This window comes from Dermacentor andersoni, chromosome 2 (assembly GCF_023375885.2).
Source record: "Dermacentor andersoni chromosome 2, qqDerAnde1_hic_scaffold, whole genome shotgun sequence".
Lineage (NCBI taxonomy): Eukaryota > Metazoa > Arthropoda > Arachnida > Ixodida > Ixodidae > Dermacentor > Dermacentor andersoni.
The window spans coordinates 56,790,164-56,805,788 of NC_092815.1; the positions used below are offsets into that span (position 1 = coordinate 56,790,164).

At 44.9% G+C, this 15,625-nt stretch overlaps 1 protein-coding gene across 3 annotated transcripts in view; it reads left to right on the forward strand.

The window, feature by feature from the left end:
• The first annotated feature begins 7,586 nt into the window (after nucleotides 1-7,586).
• The window catches only part of LOC126542600 (arylsulfatase B-like), a 35,581-nt gene continuing 27,542 nt past the window's right edge, over nucleotides 7,587-15,625 (forward strand). The window contains exons 1-2 of one of the 3 annotated variants that reach the window (XM_055077127.2): nucleotides 7,587-7,658; nucleotides 8,344-8,520. In XM_055077127.2, the coding sequence (XP_054933102.1) occupies nucleotides 8,371-8,520 (150 nt within the window). In that variant the 5' untranslated portion in view covers nucleotides 7,587-7,658; nucleotides 8,344-8,370. Of the gene's footprint in view, nucleotides 7,659-7,779; nucleotides 8,521-15,625 lie in introns of those variants that run through there. The other 2 variants (XM_055077128.2, XM_055077126.2) reach the window with 2 other exon arrangements.

The window sequence follows — 15,625 nt, forward strand, 5'->3', positions numbered from 1 at the left end:
CGCTTGACTCTGCGCAGCCCACGTTTTCGCGTTTCAGTAGTGGTCGCGTGATGCTGCGCTGGTTTTGCTGGCTCGCGAAACTCGCACAAATTGAAAGTAGCAGAGAATTGAGGTTCCATGTGATGTCGCGAACGCCCGAACGTGCCACTCAACTTGATGAAAAAGCAGCTGCAGCGGCGCATCCACCGCTCTGTTGTGGTGGCTACAACCACAATAGTTCTGTCTTGGCTCGCTACCGCCCTCTGTCGGACTCCGTTTCATTCACCGACGGCAGCAAAGCGTCACCACTCCCCCGATAGGGTGGCGGGAGATTTGAATTGCGAAAAAGGTATTCGAACCCTTCAGGTGCAATTTTCTCGTGAACTGTCTTTTCTTGGTCCGAAACAAACGTCGCTGTTTCTGGTATGGCATTTAAACAGTCCACGTCCACTTAGTATTTGCCTTCAATGCCCTTTTAGGACTGCTTACGTGTGGGAATGCGAAAGCATTATACCATTTGTAGACCTCGGAACGCCATGAACATGCTCGTGTTATATACTCATGACGTGGCGCCACCTCCTCCCCATTGGCTGTGCTGTGACGTGCCCAATTACATACGCACTAGGCCACACCTTTAGTCAGCCGCATGGATGCGACGTGACGTGTGCAATGACGCACGCATAGGTACACTTTGGTCAGCCAAAACCGTGGATTCGCCGTGGCGTAGTCTGAGTGCATAGAGGGTAGTATGGATGAAGTAGCTCTTCTTCAGATTGACCTCGCCAAAGCCTTTGATAAGGTTCAGCACAATTTTTTGTTCCCACTACTGCAAAATCTTCAGTTAGGTGATGTATTAATTATACGATTGAATAACCCTTTGTTATAAGCATTGCGTTACAACGTTAGTTGTCAACCTTACCCTCGCAAATATTATACAGGTACAGTCGTCCAATCGTCAGGGTTGTCCGCTCTCGCCTTTAGCCTTCGCTACATACTTGAAACCGCTTTGCTTATGCGTGTTTTATGACTCAAGCATTAAAGGATACAGGTACACAGATGAGGAAACTAAAGTGCTAGCTTATGCGAATGACATTTCCTTCTGCGTTGGCAATCCCAGTATTACCTAGACAATAAACATTATGCTGCGTTTCTGTAAAATTACAGTAGAGAGTGTACATTTGGATAAAAGTAGGTGTTTGTGGCTAGGCATGCGAGCGCTGAATATGCGAATGAATATTAGCAAATATTCATTGTAATCAGTCTCCGCGGCGATATCTTGATGTACCTCTCGATAACTTCCGTAGTAGTGGACCTCATTTAACGTCCACGATAACCGCTATCCGTCGAAACATGACAACCTAGCAGGGACGTGACCTCTTCATTTTTGCGAGAGCTAAGGCACGCAATCTATTCCTTGCTTCTAAGCTTCTTTATGTTCTGCAGGTCTTGCAGTGCTCACGTATCCATGTTCAGGTATTTAATGGAATATTGGCAGGTTTTGTTTGGCGTTCATGATGGGAAGTCATGAGCAGGGACAACCTTTTGCTTCGGCTTGAGAAGGAAGGCCTGAGTCTTGCGCATTTGTTTGAGCGAAAATTGGTAATGAGATTATATTACCTTAATAACGTATGTCATCCATTCCTTCTCGAAGTTAATCGAACACGTCTTGCTTCACACTTCCCTTTCCTTTTTGTGACTACAAACTTTGCTCAAGAACTGCCATTAAGAGGCTACCTAAACGAGCTTGTCGACACTACTTCATCTTTAAAAGTCATATTATCTCTAAAATATTTGTTTAGCGTTGATCGAGCGTCGTTACACATAGAAATTATACATAACCTTTTCCCTGAAACTATGTATTGAAAGCCGTGTTTGTCTCTATTTGGTCAAGGTGTTCTTTGCCGCGTCCGTAGAATGTGTATTACGCCACCAGCGAAAACATTTTTCTTTAAGCTGCACACTTACGCCCTGCCAGTTAAAACGTGGCTTCAGGAAAAGTGGTTATATGTACCCTGGAATACTAATGGTAGATTTTGCAATCCACCCGAGAGAAATGAACACTGCTTTATTCTTTGTCGTGAAGGATTTCACTTTTGGGACACTTTACAAAGACCTATCAAAAAAGACCTTCCTCTCACATATGATAGCATCCGGCTCCTTCCTTTCAAATAGACAACCACTAATACACCATACAAATTATTTATGTTATTAACACTTTATTCATTGTGGAGAAGCCGAATGATCGACAGACATGCCGAGCCACCTCAATCGACAAGGTCCGTCTTTCGAGAAGAGGCTGCGCAAGTGCGTTGTGTGGCTGCTACCCTTGATCACGTTCCTGAATGGATTTCCCGTCTGGACGCTTGTGTTTTTTTGACCGCATTTTGAACATTCACTCTATTCCGTAGCATGCGTTCATTTGTTTCGCATGTTTGTCCAAATGTAGTGTAACAATTTTCGAATGACACGACTCATAATTCCATGCATTAAAGAGAAAAAAAAATGCCGCGGCGTTAGGGAAGCGTGTTCGTCTCGCACCTCGGGGGCCCAGGTTCGATTTCCACCTAGACCGAAATTTACTGAGTTTCATTTTTACTGCCATGAATTTATTTTTTACAGGAAACTGCACGTAAATCCTGCGAAACTACACGTCAATCCGGGCAATTTTTTACATGTTTATACTCTTTGCGTCATCGGCCATTTTTTGGTACTATCTTTCGGTGCATGCCGACGGATATTCGCGAACTGGAGCCTAAATACCAATAATAATCATTGCATTGCTAGTACTTCAGATCGCAATCTGTTCACAATATCCAAATTTCAGCCATGATGACGAGCGTCACACGACATCAAATGGGAACGGAAAAAAATTATTGGGTTTATTATTATTACTGTTGAGTTATTGATTACTAGTGCCGTCTACGTGAACATCCAAAATCAAATTTGAACTGTGCGCCACGGTGATGTTATGTAGGCGGGGCATTGTGGGCATCCCCCGCCATTGCCTTCGCAGTGCAAGGCATTCGAGAAGGATCCGAAGGACCGCGAAGGGTGTCTTTGATTGCCAATAGGTCCGCTTCTGCTGAACGGATTGAAGTACCTCCTGCGGCAAAGTATTTCCGAAATAGCCTTATTTAACTTCGAATGCATTTCTACAATTCGATAAGCGGTTCATGGCTTCTTTGAGAAACGATGAAATCACCCGCGCAATCAGAATTCAGATAATCGTTGACAAGCAAAACAACATAATCGGTGATGGCGCGTATAACAGGTGAACCTTACGAGCGCGCCTTTCTGCAAACAGCAAGAGCTGCACTGCATAGGAAATGATAGCGGCGTCAACGCCCCACCCCCCGGTTGTTGTGGGCGCTGTAAAAATGTCTTTAATAATACGTTTAGAGTAAAACATAGTTGCCTTTTTCTTTTCTCGCCACGCGTATATAATACCGATTAGGAATATTATTTTCGTTAAATGAATCGAACTGCGTCTCGTTTTCATTAAACAATGCTTTTTTTCTTTCCCAGTGTTTGTTCCCTCCTCACATACTCGAGCTTCAATCGCTGCTCCCATAAACACCTTTGCTCATGTCGGTGGCAATTTGTTCTGAACTGCTTTTTGCCCGAAGCTTCGCGACCTATTTGGGTCGACCTTGGAAGCAATGTGACCGGTTCATTTGAGGTCTGGCGCTGCCATCTACTTTCTTGCAGGCAAGGCGAGAAGGAATTGCGAAGCAAACAGCGAGAGAGGTTAGCGAACTCGCGCAGGCTTCCGAGAACGTGCACAGCGCGGTTGGCGCGATGCCAGAGGTGGAAGAAAAGACGTGTCTAATTGAAAGTGCGCTGTTTGCATCAACAAGGAAGCTTGGACGTTAAGTAAAGTCATGAAATTTAAGCTGATTGATATCAACCAGGAAGTGCACCGAGCAGGCCGCAACAGGGCTTTGCGCGTGAGCGGATACATTTTGGCGAACTTGTACGTAACTGCACCGTAGTTGGACATTAATTCGTGGCACGGGCGGTAGCTTCCTTAGGCGGGCTCCAGGAACTCAAGGCAGTTTAGTGACGCACCAGTAACCAGTAAAATTAATGCGAAAGGATTTAAGAAACAACGAGGCAACTATAAGTACACATGGAATACGATTTCTTACATAGACATGCAGGGTGATGGCCAGCGGGACGGTCAGCGAGATCAGTGGCTAAAAATTTAAACGCAACTGTAGGCCTTTGCTGAAAGGCATCCACGAGATGTGGAACAGCCTGCTGTTATTGGCAATTTTAGATAAAAAGGGTGCAACGAGGTGACTGTGAGGAGGAAATGTGGAGGCGTAGACAGGCTCACTATAGGCGAAGCACGAAGTGGCAGACGGTAAAAGAAAGACGTAAGGAGCAATTCTGGTTTAGCTGCACACGAGAAGAAAAATAGACGCGGCTGGTAGCAGCTCATCTACGTTCACGTAGCGATGCCAGAAAGCAAAAAAAAGATAGTGATTGACTGTGTAAGAAGTCATCTAACTAAGTTAATGAAATCATGTCACGTGATAATAGCAGTAGACATGAATGCGCACATGGAAGACCTAGGCAAACATACCGATTACAACGTTTCTCTAGTTCTGGATCTGTGCGACGAAAACTTTTGCTTCAGTAATCAGAGGGAGCAAATGCCGTTGAACGCTAACGTGTCGAAGAAGAAATAGGCAGTCATGTATCGACTATGCCCTAGTCTCAGGAACAGTTGATGAACGACTAGACCAAATCATGGTAGATGAACAAGGAAAAGAGAGTTTGCGCAGCGATCGTCTATGCAGAGCTTTACACTTTAAAAGAAATAGTCAAGCAAGATAGCGAGAGCATCCTAGAACCCAAAACCTAATGAAAAATAAAAAAGCAAAGATCGCGAAAATAATAGAAACGTAAATTCGACCCTTTCTGGCGCGTGAATCCCATGCATGTATTTAAGTCATCTATGTCGCTATGTCAGAAGTCATGCATAACGCACCCTGTTACGGTTGACATGTAGCACCCCAGGCAAAGAGGATGCTCAAAAGACCCTGCTCAACCGAAACAGAAGATGGATTCCTAATTTGCTATGGTTGTCTCGTGTGGTTGCCGGTCTGGGAGGCGCCCCGCAGTGATGACAGGCCTCTTTGTGCGTGCGACCAAGGGGACAACTCTTTCCACGAACTCTCCAACTCTAGGGGAGAACGCTTTCCGCGAACCAACGTCGCCTAGAAGAAAGCATCAGCCGCGGGTTGCCACCAGCGGAGGCAAGCTCATGAAAAGTAACCTGGGAAAGTGGGCGCAGCCGCAAAGCAAACTCAGCTGGGAAAGTGGGAGGAGCCGCCAAGCACCGAAGGGACTCGTGACGTTGACGTGAGCAAGATCCCGCCTACGATTTTAGTGGGCCTATTTAACGGGCCCCGCAATGTACTTTTTCACTTCGTTCATTCTCTTCTTCTTAGCCTTCACCAACCATTGAATAAACAGTGCAAGTTTCGCACTAGAAATTGTCTCGTCCTTGCCCGGTCGCCATGATCTACCGGACGCCTTCAGCCCGCCGACAAGGCCATGCTACCCAATAGTAACGCCGGTCGAGCTTCGAGAAACAGGCATCGATCGCAACAACCCACAGGGGTCCATAGTTCGCAGCCGACAACTATGCTTAGCAAGACACCTTTTTCCCAGCTACGTGCACGATGAAGGCAAGAAAGAAACGTTTTGTACAGTATGCATTAACGAAATGTTTTATGACAGTACTGTACTTTAAATGAGTGTGACACTGAGTTGGGCGAGTCCATAGCCTTTTATGACAATAGGATTTGCGCACAAAGTAAGGAGAACGGTGACAAGAGACGTGACAGACACAAGCGCTTGTTTTTGTCTAGTCACATGCGATCGTTCCCTAGATCTAGGGCAAAAGCATCACTTCATAGAATGATATTAAACTCTGCAAAAGATGAGACACGACTCTCTGACCAAAGTACTACAAAGCTTAAACAGACTAGTGCATAGGAGACACGTGCATAGGAGTGTCAAGGAGAAAGAATGGGACATCGCCGTATTTTACCACCCCATCCGCAAAGTATACAGTGATCGCACCTACGACTAATCGCATCATAGCCGAGCTGCAGGGAACCGATGCAGCGGCTCAGTGCTTTCCCCACACACCTGCACACACCTATATCATATTCACGAACCACAAGATCACGCGCAAAGAAAATTCCACGAAAGGTCGTGCATAGCCGCACACATTAGAAAACGCTTTTCACAGAATTTTTGTCATCCTGTAGAGGTTGTCTGGGTTGCTGATCCTTCGAAAATATCAAGAAATTAACAGGCTAATGAGCGTAGCTGCGAGGCAGAATGTGAATGAGGCTTAAAGTGCGCTCCTGCAATAAACCAGGCTTCGGATATCCATTGACCAGACAAACATTTTCCCTGTCACGACACCAAATCTACCCTTAGCACCCGCATCCTCCCAAAGTTGCATCCCGATCTCACGCGCCAACAAGGCGTGTTTATCCACCGGGCCCCAACTTGCATTCACCTCGTCCCTAGCAGTATGCATCTTTTAACTGATCTTCATGGGAAACCCTCCACTGGGTTTTCGTCCCCCTTACAGGAGCGCTGGAATTCAAAGCTGATGTAAGCATTAATTTGTCAGCGATCGAGAAAAGCGAGATAATTTTGGAGCATTGCTGGAAAAAAGCAGGGAAGAGATGGAGCTAGGCTCGTCACAGGCATAGGTAGCTTCACAATATGGAACCAGACGTGTGTCTCGGTAACCTCCCTGCCTTTCCTTGTTTCTCCCTTTCTTTATCCCAGTATAGAGCTAGAGCTTGTAATGACGATAAATAATCCAAAGTTGAGGTACTCAAAGTGCACGACTTCAATAAATGTAAAGTCTGATTAGTCCGAGAACGCTAGGTGGCTATTTGTCGCCACCCTCTTTCACAGAAGACGGGGCCTGAGCTAGTGCGCTTTATCGCTGTGTTAAGATGAAGAAGGAAACATGAGGAAAAAAATTCTGAAACACGATAGCGACCGGAAAGATATGTGCAATGAAAACACAAGGCAGGGGTTTCCTGAAAACATCGAGCCCAGCCCAGTGCTGTGCAAATGGTGAAAGGCAGACCTTGTAGCTGTTATTGCCGCCGTTCTGTCACGCCATGAATCCATAACTGTACCCCTCGATAACGTGTGTCTGCCTGTGCTTACCAACGAAAACGTAACAATGTGCGGCTCCTGCACGTAGGCAGGGCAATTGTGAAGCACATGTTGCAGCTATCCAGGCTTGAAGATATCATTCTTGTTTTTTCATCTCCACCTCCGTTCCCCACATTTAATAACCAGTTGCTTGTCTCTAAACTCGGTTTACTGAAAACATGTGAACCTCGAATGGAAAGATTGCACAGACCACTGGCTTATTCTGTCTTTAAACCGGCCATCTTTTAATCAGCGCTTGTCTATCCTATTCTGTTTACCATGTGCGCTTGGTATCTCCCGTACTTCTGAAGTGTTTCTTTATTGGTTGCGATAACGTCCCTGCTAGACCTCGTCCACGTGCTTTTGTGATTAGATACACAAGCACCGCGTCTTGAAGAGGCTTTCTGCATGAAGGTTAAAGAACACGAGCAGTTGACTGTGAACCGTGGCAGAAAAATGCAAGACTCTTCTCAGGGGTAAGTTTCTTGCTGAAAACTGCACGTGTAAACACATTGAATATAATTGATTTTTATGGGTGCTAATTACTTAAGATAACCATTTGCTGTTCGGAATAAGCTCTGCACTATTTTACCAGGTGTAATAGACAAGTAACATCGGTTCATTTTTTTATCGCGATAAAATCAAAGATATATGATGAAACTAATAGCTCTTCAGCGTGGGTTGAAACGTGCCTGACACCTAATGCACCTACATTGGATTTTCGCTTTTGCCGAACGCTTCCAAACAGCTTCTGCACGAATGTGGCTTTCAAGGCTGAAAAATATAACCGTGTGCATCCCTGGAATTGCTAACCGCCGCCACTACGGCGCATGCCTAACTGCAAATGGGACGAGAAGAACTCAAGCAAATCGGGTTTACATGTCCGATCTTCCAAGTGTCACCGTACGATAGCGGCGCAGCACAGATGCAAAGAGTAAAATAGAAAAAGAAGCCGTTCACAACTACAGACCTATTGTGGGGCACAAGCGATTAGATAGCTGAGTGAGGCACGTATACTCAGGCTGCTGGCACGGGTGAGCGCAGAGACTGCTAAGGATTGAGCTTGTGAACTTAACGAATCACGACAACTGGTCTAACAACTTTTCTGCCCCAAATATCTGGAACTTCTTAAAACCCCGTCTTTTTTGTTTGCTTTATTAGTAATTACATACAAGCTAACGTAGGATAATGTTCCTGCAAGAGCCACAGCCTTACCATCACACTGCGATCCGGAGAACGTTTTCTACAGTACTCGCCCTCGCATTGTTATGTGGGGAGTTCTTGCCTGCGGTCTGCTCTTCTCGGCCACATATCGTCTTCGTTTTGGCGGACGACATGGCAAGTATCTGATTTGCAATACGCATCTCGTGTTCTAGCAGTTTCTGGAGAAACAAACTATACCAGTCATAGACAGCGCACATAAAAACGAGAAAGAACACGGGACAAGCGCTGAATACAGGACACAAAGCACTTGTCCTGTATTCTTCTCGTGTTTCGGTTTTAAGTGCGCCGCCCTAAAATACATAGGTTCCAACTCGCCCGCTTCTCGGTCCTTCAAAAATCTAATTTGGAGAATAAGTCACTAACGAGTACGTATAGTCCCTCTCCCGTTCATGTTATGACTTGTGCGAATGACTTACCGTTGTTAAAAGAAAGAGAACTGGGAAGGTAACTGAAAAAGTCGCTGTGGTGGCGTAGCGGCCATGGCGTGGCTAAAGCGAGGGACACCGAAAATAGTGGCTAGAATGTGAGAGGTTATTTGTGATAAATTTGAAAGAAAATAAAGCTCCAGCATCCGACAGATCCAGGAAACTTCTAACATTTCAAAAGAAAGTACAAGAAAAGTCTGTAAGAAAACGATAGTAGGAAACGAAGAAATGCCAATACAGCAGATCAAACAGGTGCGTCTAAAGAACGTTGCACAGCTTACTATAGTACCAAAGACCAAGTGGTTAAAATAAAGATTTCCATTGGGCGCCATGAAAGCCGGATGATTCTAATCTATAAGCGCAAAAACAATAATACGCGCTCTTAAAGACCACTTAGAGCCGAATCGGTGATATTGCCATGTACTTCTTTATCTTTCTCCGGTGACCGCTTTTCACCGGCTAACGACTGTGAAACATCATCAGTCGGTGCAGGCCGCACCTGCATATATCAGAACATTCTCTATTCTTCTGGCCGATTCCACCTTTTCTGTGTTTTTGCCGTACCTTTTGTAATCAGATTGCATGTGTGACACGGATAGTGTTGTGCATACGAGGACTTGTGCGCGAACCAGCGATTCCGCTGGAAATTTCCATGTGTCAGGTATAAATATCCGTTGCGTCTGACCCGCAGATCCGAGTTCAACGAGCGGCGAATGTGCTCGCCCTTATCATTGTTCTGACTGTTACTTGTTTTAATGGGCCCCGGTCGGCTCGATAAACAGTTGATTTCGTTACTTATGGTGCACTACTGTGGTCCTTCACCGCCACTGCAACGTGTCAGTTTACAGAAAAGCAATGTAATCGAGAAAATTAGAGCTGGTAAAGTGGGTGAATAAAAATGATATGTTCAAGGGTCTATAGAATGAATTCACTCCAGGCGTACATTTAGAGGATGATATCTTGAAGCGTATAAAAATTTAATTGAGTCGAAATAGATGAATAACGAACGAGAAGATTATGGTGTCAGCGTTATACAACCGAGTATAAATCACTTGGGAAGACGAGAAATGAGGAAAACTATTTGCAATTCAACGATAATTGACGCTACTATACCCTCTGCCTTTGTTGCTGTTGAAAATTTGCGTTAGGAGAATAGGAGCACCACTCAAAAATGGTACGTGAAGTTTTTATTTATCTTACAACCGTAACGGACAGTGGTGGAAGAGAGTACCCATGGGCTGATGTATGCGTGTGACATACCAATAGGCAATGCAGGGGATTCACGGGTACTTGCATATGCATTCCGCAATGAAATGACATATCTAGACCTCAACTTTAGCGCGGGGGAATTGGAAAATATTATGCTTATTGAAGAGACGTGTAGTAACGTGATATCAGTTCAACAGCAAGTCATGCACATAGTTAGGCATTATAAGCACCTGCCAGGATACACAAAACAGGAACAGTACATGCACGCACATCCACCAAGAAAATTTAAGGATGAAGTGGATTGCAGCTATAATGAAACAGCGTTTTGGTGCTACAATAAATATGAGGTGGTGCGAAAGAATTCGGCGAATGGTAGTGATGCCAGCGGCAATGTTCGCAAATGCCATTCTGTGCAAAAAATCAGAGATCTTTTCGTAGTTCGACGTTAACTAGAACTGGGTGGGCTGATTGGCATTTAGGGCTTGAACTAAAACCAGAAATGAGGCAATGAAGGATGACTTGGGTTGGGCTTCTTTTGAAGTGGGGAAACTCTGAGCAAAGGTAGTTTATCAAGAAAAACTCAAAACATGAATGAAAATAAATCGGTGGTGGAAGTGCTCAAATATCTGTACCTCAATATCGCAGACACAGAATGGATGAAGAGTTCAAAAAAGTTGGCATCCAAGTACAGGGCTTTGAAATTGCATATATAGTATATAAACATATATGCATACATAGAAATTGCAATCAGGAGTTATCAAAAAGAATGAGAGAAACATAGGTGAAAAAACTGGCTGTGGCTTAGCTAAGGTTAAGCCCAGGATGCGAAGCATACTAGCCTTTATTTTAGTTGTTGAACCACTGTTTAGCCTGGTGAACTGCTGTTGCTTGGCTATATTTGGTTCGGCTAGACGAAGAAACAACTCATGCAGGCGAGCGCACGAGCTGAGACCCGGCTATGTAGCTACGCGGCCGCAAGCGAGCGCGCGAGTTGAGCCTCCGCTTTTGCAGCTGTTATGACGTCATATGGTAGCTACGCGGCCGCGCGCGGCGCAGCAAGGAAGAGCGTGGTTGTGCGGCTAGTATGCTTCGCATAAAAAGCTGGATGCTCTTCGACGCCTGGTGACGCACATGATGAGACTCACAGGAGGCTGAGGCGGAACAGTTGCCGGCTGTGTATGCCATGCTAACCCCGCCTGCTGCAACAACACCACCACCACCACCACAACGTATTTGTGGACCGTAAATAACTGCACAGAAAAGAATCAAGAGTTAGTGGAATGCCTAAATGCTGATATTAGGAGTTTCTAGAATGATGCCGATATTATCCTATTAGGTGGCATGAATGTCCACATAGAGGATCTAGATAGCTATACCGACACAACGGAAGTCAGTGATGATTGATCTTTGTGAACAACATAGCCTCGTTATCGTGAATACAGAGCCCAAGTGTGACGGGCAGAGCACGTGGGAAGTAGGAAACCGACAATCGACAATTGACTACTGTCTGATGATAGAAAGAATTGATGAAAAGTTGAGCGAAATAGTCATTGACGAGGAAGCGTACAGCAGCATAGGGAGTGACCATAAACGCATTATGTTGAAGATGGGACATCCAGTTGGGAAGGAGAGCAAGGAGTGCAAAACGGCCAGTCCAAATTTGAACACTGAACAACTAACCAATATATTCACAAGAGTCGAGGAAGAACTTGGCAAATGGCCAAGCAAAGAGCTGCAATGTAGTAAGCTTCTAATTATAACAACGACAGAAATACGGAAAAGAAGCAACATGTTCGTTGGGAAGAAACCGTAAAGCTGGTGGAAGAGGGAGGTACGACAAGCGATCGCCGCACGACAGCATTACGAGAGAAAAGGCAGGCAAAAAAGCGCACTTGCCACATGATGAAGTAGCGAGAAAAGAGGAAATATACCGGGAGAAAAAATCTATGTTTGGAATACTGGTGCAAGCAAAGATAAAAGAGGAAAGTGAACGTTGCTTGTCAGACGAGCGTGATAAGAAGAAGGCCGCACCTCGAATATTTTGGAACCACATAAAATTATTAGGCAGGAAGTCTGGAACAATACAACTTATCCTAGACGAAGATGGAAACAAACTGGAGGGGGTCGCGGCATTAAATTACATCCGAAAAATAACAGCCGAATATTTCCAACGCAATGACCAGGTTGTGTTTGAAGAAAAAAAGAGCACGAAAGAGACCGGAGTGTAAAAGGAGCTGGAGCTGACAAATTTCTACTGAAAGAAAGCCGAAGAGAAAATTCCTAAGCGCACAGCCACAGGGCTAGACGAAGTTCCCGTTAGGCTGATTAATGATCTAGGACCAAAAAGTAAGGAAGCTCTGGTGAAAGCAGTGGAAAAAACTTTAAAAGATAGACGAATACCAGACATTTCACGACAATGTAGAATCAATTTAATTTACAAAGGTGAGGGGGAGAAAGATAGAAATCACTCATGTAGAACGTATAGACCTGTATATTACATCGGTAATATACAGGTTAGCAATGCAGGCAATTGAGTTAAATCTGCAAGCATGGGCAGAGAATAATGGCATTTTGCGAGAACTTCACAATGGCTTCAGCGTAGGTAGGCGTTTGGATACTACCTTATTTGTAGAGTAGGAAGAAGATTGTTATATGTTGCCTTTTTAGACATTACAGGAGCGTATGACGACGTAGACCGCTACATCTTGTGGGATATTCTGGAAGGGGAAGGCTTTGGCGACGATTGTCTACAGCTTTTGAGAGAGGTTTACCTCGAACATGCCGTTTGCGTTGAATGAGAAGGGTTGAGGAGCGAGGAGAACGTTGGTATCAACAAGGGACTGAGGCAGGGGTGCCCTTTATCCCCACTGCTGTTTATGATGTACGTGGTGAGGATGGAGAGGGCGCTAGAAAGAAATAATACCGAGTTTAATCTCTCATACAAACAGGGTAATACAGTAGTAGAGCAGCAGCTTACTGATTTGTTTTATACGGACGAAATTGTGTTGCTAGCTAACAAGCAAAGTGATATGCAACGTTTGGCTCATATCTGTTGACAGGAAGGTGCTAAGTTAGGTATGAAATTTAGCATTAAAAAATCAGGTCGTAAGGTATTGAATGAAAAACAGCGAACAGACATTGACAATACAAGGCAGGAAATACCTCGCGTAAAACAATATAAGTACCTTGGTATGTGAACAAACGAAGGCAATAGATATATGGAAGCACAAGAAATAAACAATAACAGTAAAGGGGAAGAGAAATGCGGCCATAATGAAACACACAGCGATATCGGGATACAATAGGTACGAGGTGCTCCGGGTTATGTGGAAAGGTGTAATGGTTCCAGGACTTAGATTTGGAAATGCGGTCGTTTGCTTGAAATCAGGGATACAATCAAGGATACAATCAGAACTTGCTGGCAGCCCAAGGTCAGTGAGACGCCTCGCATTGGGCGCTCACGGGAAAACTACAAATGAAGCTGCGCAGGGTGATATGGGCTGGACAAGTTTTGAAATGAGGAAAGCTCACAGTAAAATGAATTATGAAGAACGACTGAGGCAAACGGGCAGGTAGAGCGTTCAGGCATTTGTACAGAAATGACATTGATTCACTGTGGAGTAAAAGAACTAGGAAGCTTACCAGCAAATATGGGGCCTATATGGTGAGCAATACAGCAACAAAGAACGTCAAGTGAAAAGTCAGAGAGGCTGAGATAATCTCATGAGTGGCGGCAACGGAAATAAGCCTGCTATGAGTAACTACTTAACAGGAAAAAAGGAAATCAGGGGCGCTATAACGTAAAACTATTCCAAACTTTTTTATTCCAATTCTGCAATCAGCCCTCCGCGATTCGTCAAATACTTTTTGGACCACCCCCACTCCGCCTGTCTGTCACGTGACGTCACAGAAACCGCGATAGCTCCCCATCTGATATAACCTGTACACACGGATTATGCATCATTTGACCGAGCAAAAGCAAACTAGTTATTTCTGATTCGACGCCTTTTCGCCATTAGCCTTTGGCTATTGGTCAAAACATTTCGGGCTGTACCCACTTCACCTGCCTGTCACCCGGCGTCACAAAATTGCAAAAACTCACCGCGTCGAAGTGACGTGTACGCGTTAAAGATATATTATTATACCGAATAAAACTGAATTTTCTTCTGAATAGCGGCAGGCTGCCCCGTTCCGAAAGGAATAAAAGATGGCTGCCGCCGATCTAGGTACTGGCTACTCGCACCTGCCGGAGATCATGGGTTTAATTGCGTACAATAAAACTTTTTGCGTGGCCGTGTAACGTTTTCGAGCACTTTCGGCACGTTTACTGCCTCGTTCTACCAACTCTTCTTTATTGATGATCCGTTTTAGCGTCATTCTTAAGCTTCCGCTGCATGCCGCTGCGATTTTCGACCAGCCACCGCAAGCTAAGTGAAGGAAAGTGGACCAATCGCAGACGCCGGCACCACCCTCATCATCCGTTTATCGATATTCACTGCACTGGCTCGGCGCCATCGAATTCCTCTCCACTTTAGCGTGCTCCTCACGACTTGGGAGCCAATTAGATAAGACAAGCCGCTCAGTGCAGGCAATGGTATTTTCTTTTCAAGCAAACAACAGTAGTCTCCTGTGAACGAGGATAGCGTCTGATCGGTCTCTTCAGACAACCCTGCGGGTGAACGCCCGATGCTTGAGTCGGCGGTTACGCAAGGTTGGCATCAGGAGATGGGAATAAAAACATATTGGAATAGTTTTACGTTATAAGGCCCCAGGAAAGAAACAATTTATGATAACTCAAAGGGAAGCTCACTACTTTTCGAAGCGAGATCAGGATGCCTTAGAACACGCACTTATAAAGCGAGATAAAGCTAGGGAAACGATGGAGCATGTTTTATTCGAATGTGAAAATACCTCCCCAGCGGTTCACTGGCCTCCTTGAAGCCCTTGGGTTCAGTGAGAGCAGGGAGAAAGTAAACATGTCTGCAATAGAGATTCGTAAGAAGCGATTGGAAGGAGGAGGAGGAGACAAAGGAGAGGAAAGACAGGGAGGTTAGCCAGTGTAGGTACCGGCTGGCTACCCTGTGCTGGGGAAAGGGGTAAAGGGAATAAAAGGAGAAAGAAGAAGAAGAGGAAAAAAATAATAGATTGGTGGAAGAAAAGTAGGGGAAATACAAATAACGGAGGCGTACAAAAACAATGTTCTTAACAGGGGTTTAGAAACATTGGTTATGGGAATATTTCTTCGGGCTTATTTTTTTTTCTTTTTTAACATACGTATGACATTAGGAAATAAAATAACAACCGCTTGGTGGAGCAACCCACCACTCCGTTCCAAAGGGGACGCTCATAACATCCATCCATACATCCATCCATCCTTTCATCACGGCACACGCAAGAGGCCGTGTTTCTGCCAGAAAGCCTGCCTGCGTGCATAGCGTTTGCCGTGAGTGTTTCCCGGTAAACATTACGGTTAGATACGCTTCAGTTGCAGGGAAGTGCGAGAAGCAGACAGGGATCTTTGAATGCTATCGCGTTCCCCTCTTAAAGGTGAACCTTAAGCTTCCTCCAATTTTTTTTTACTTCAG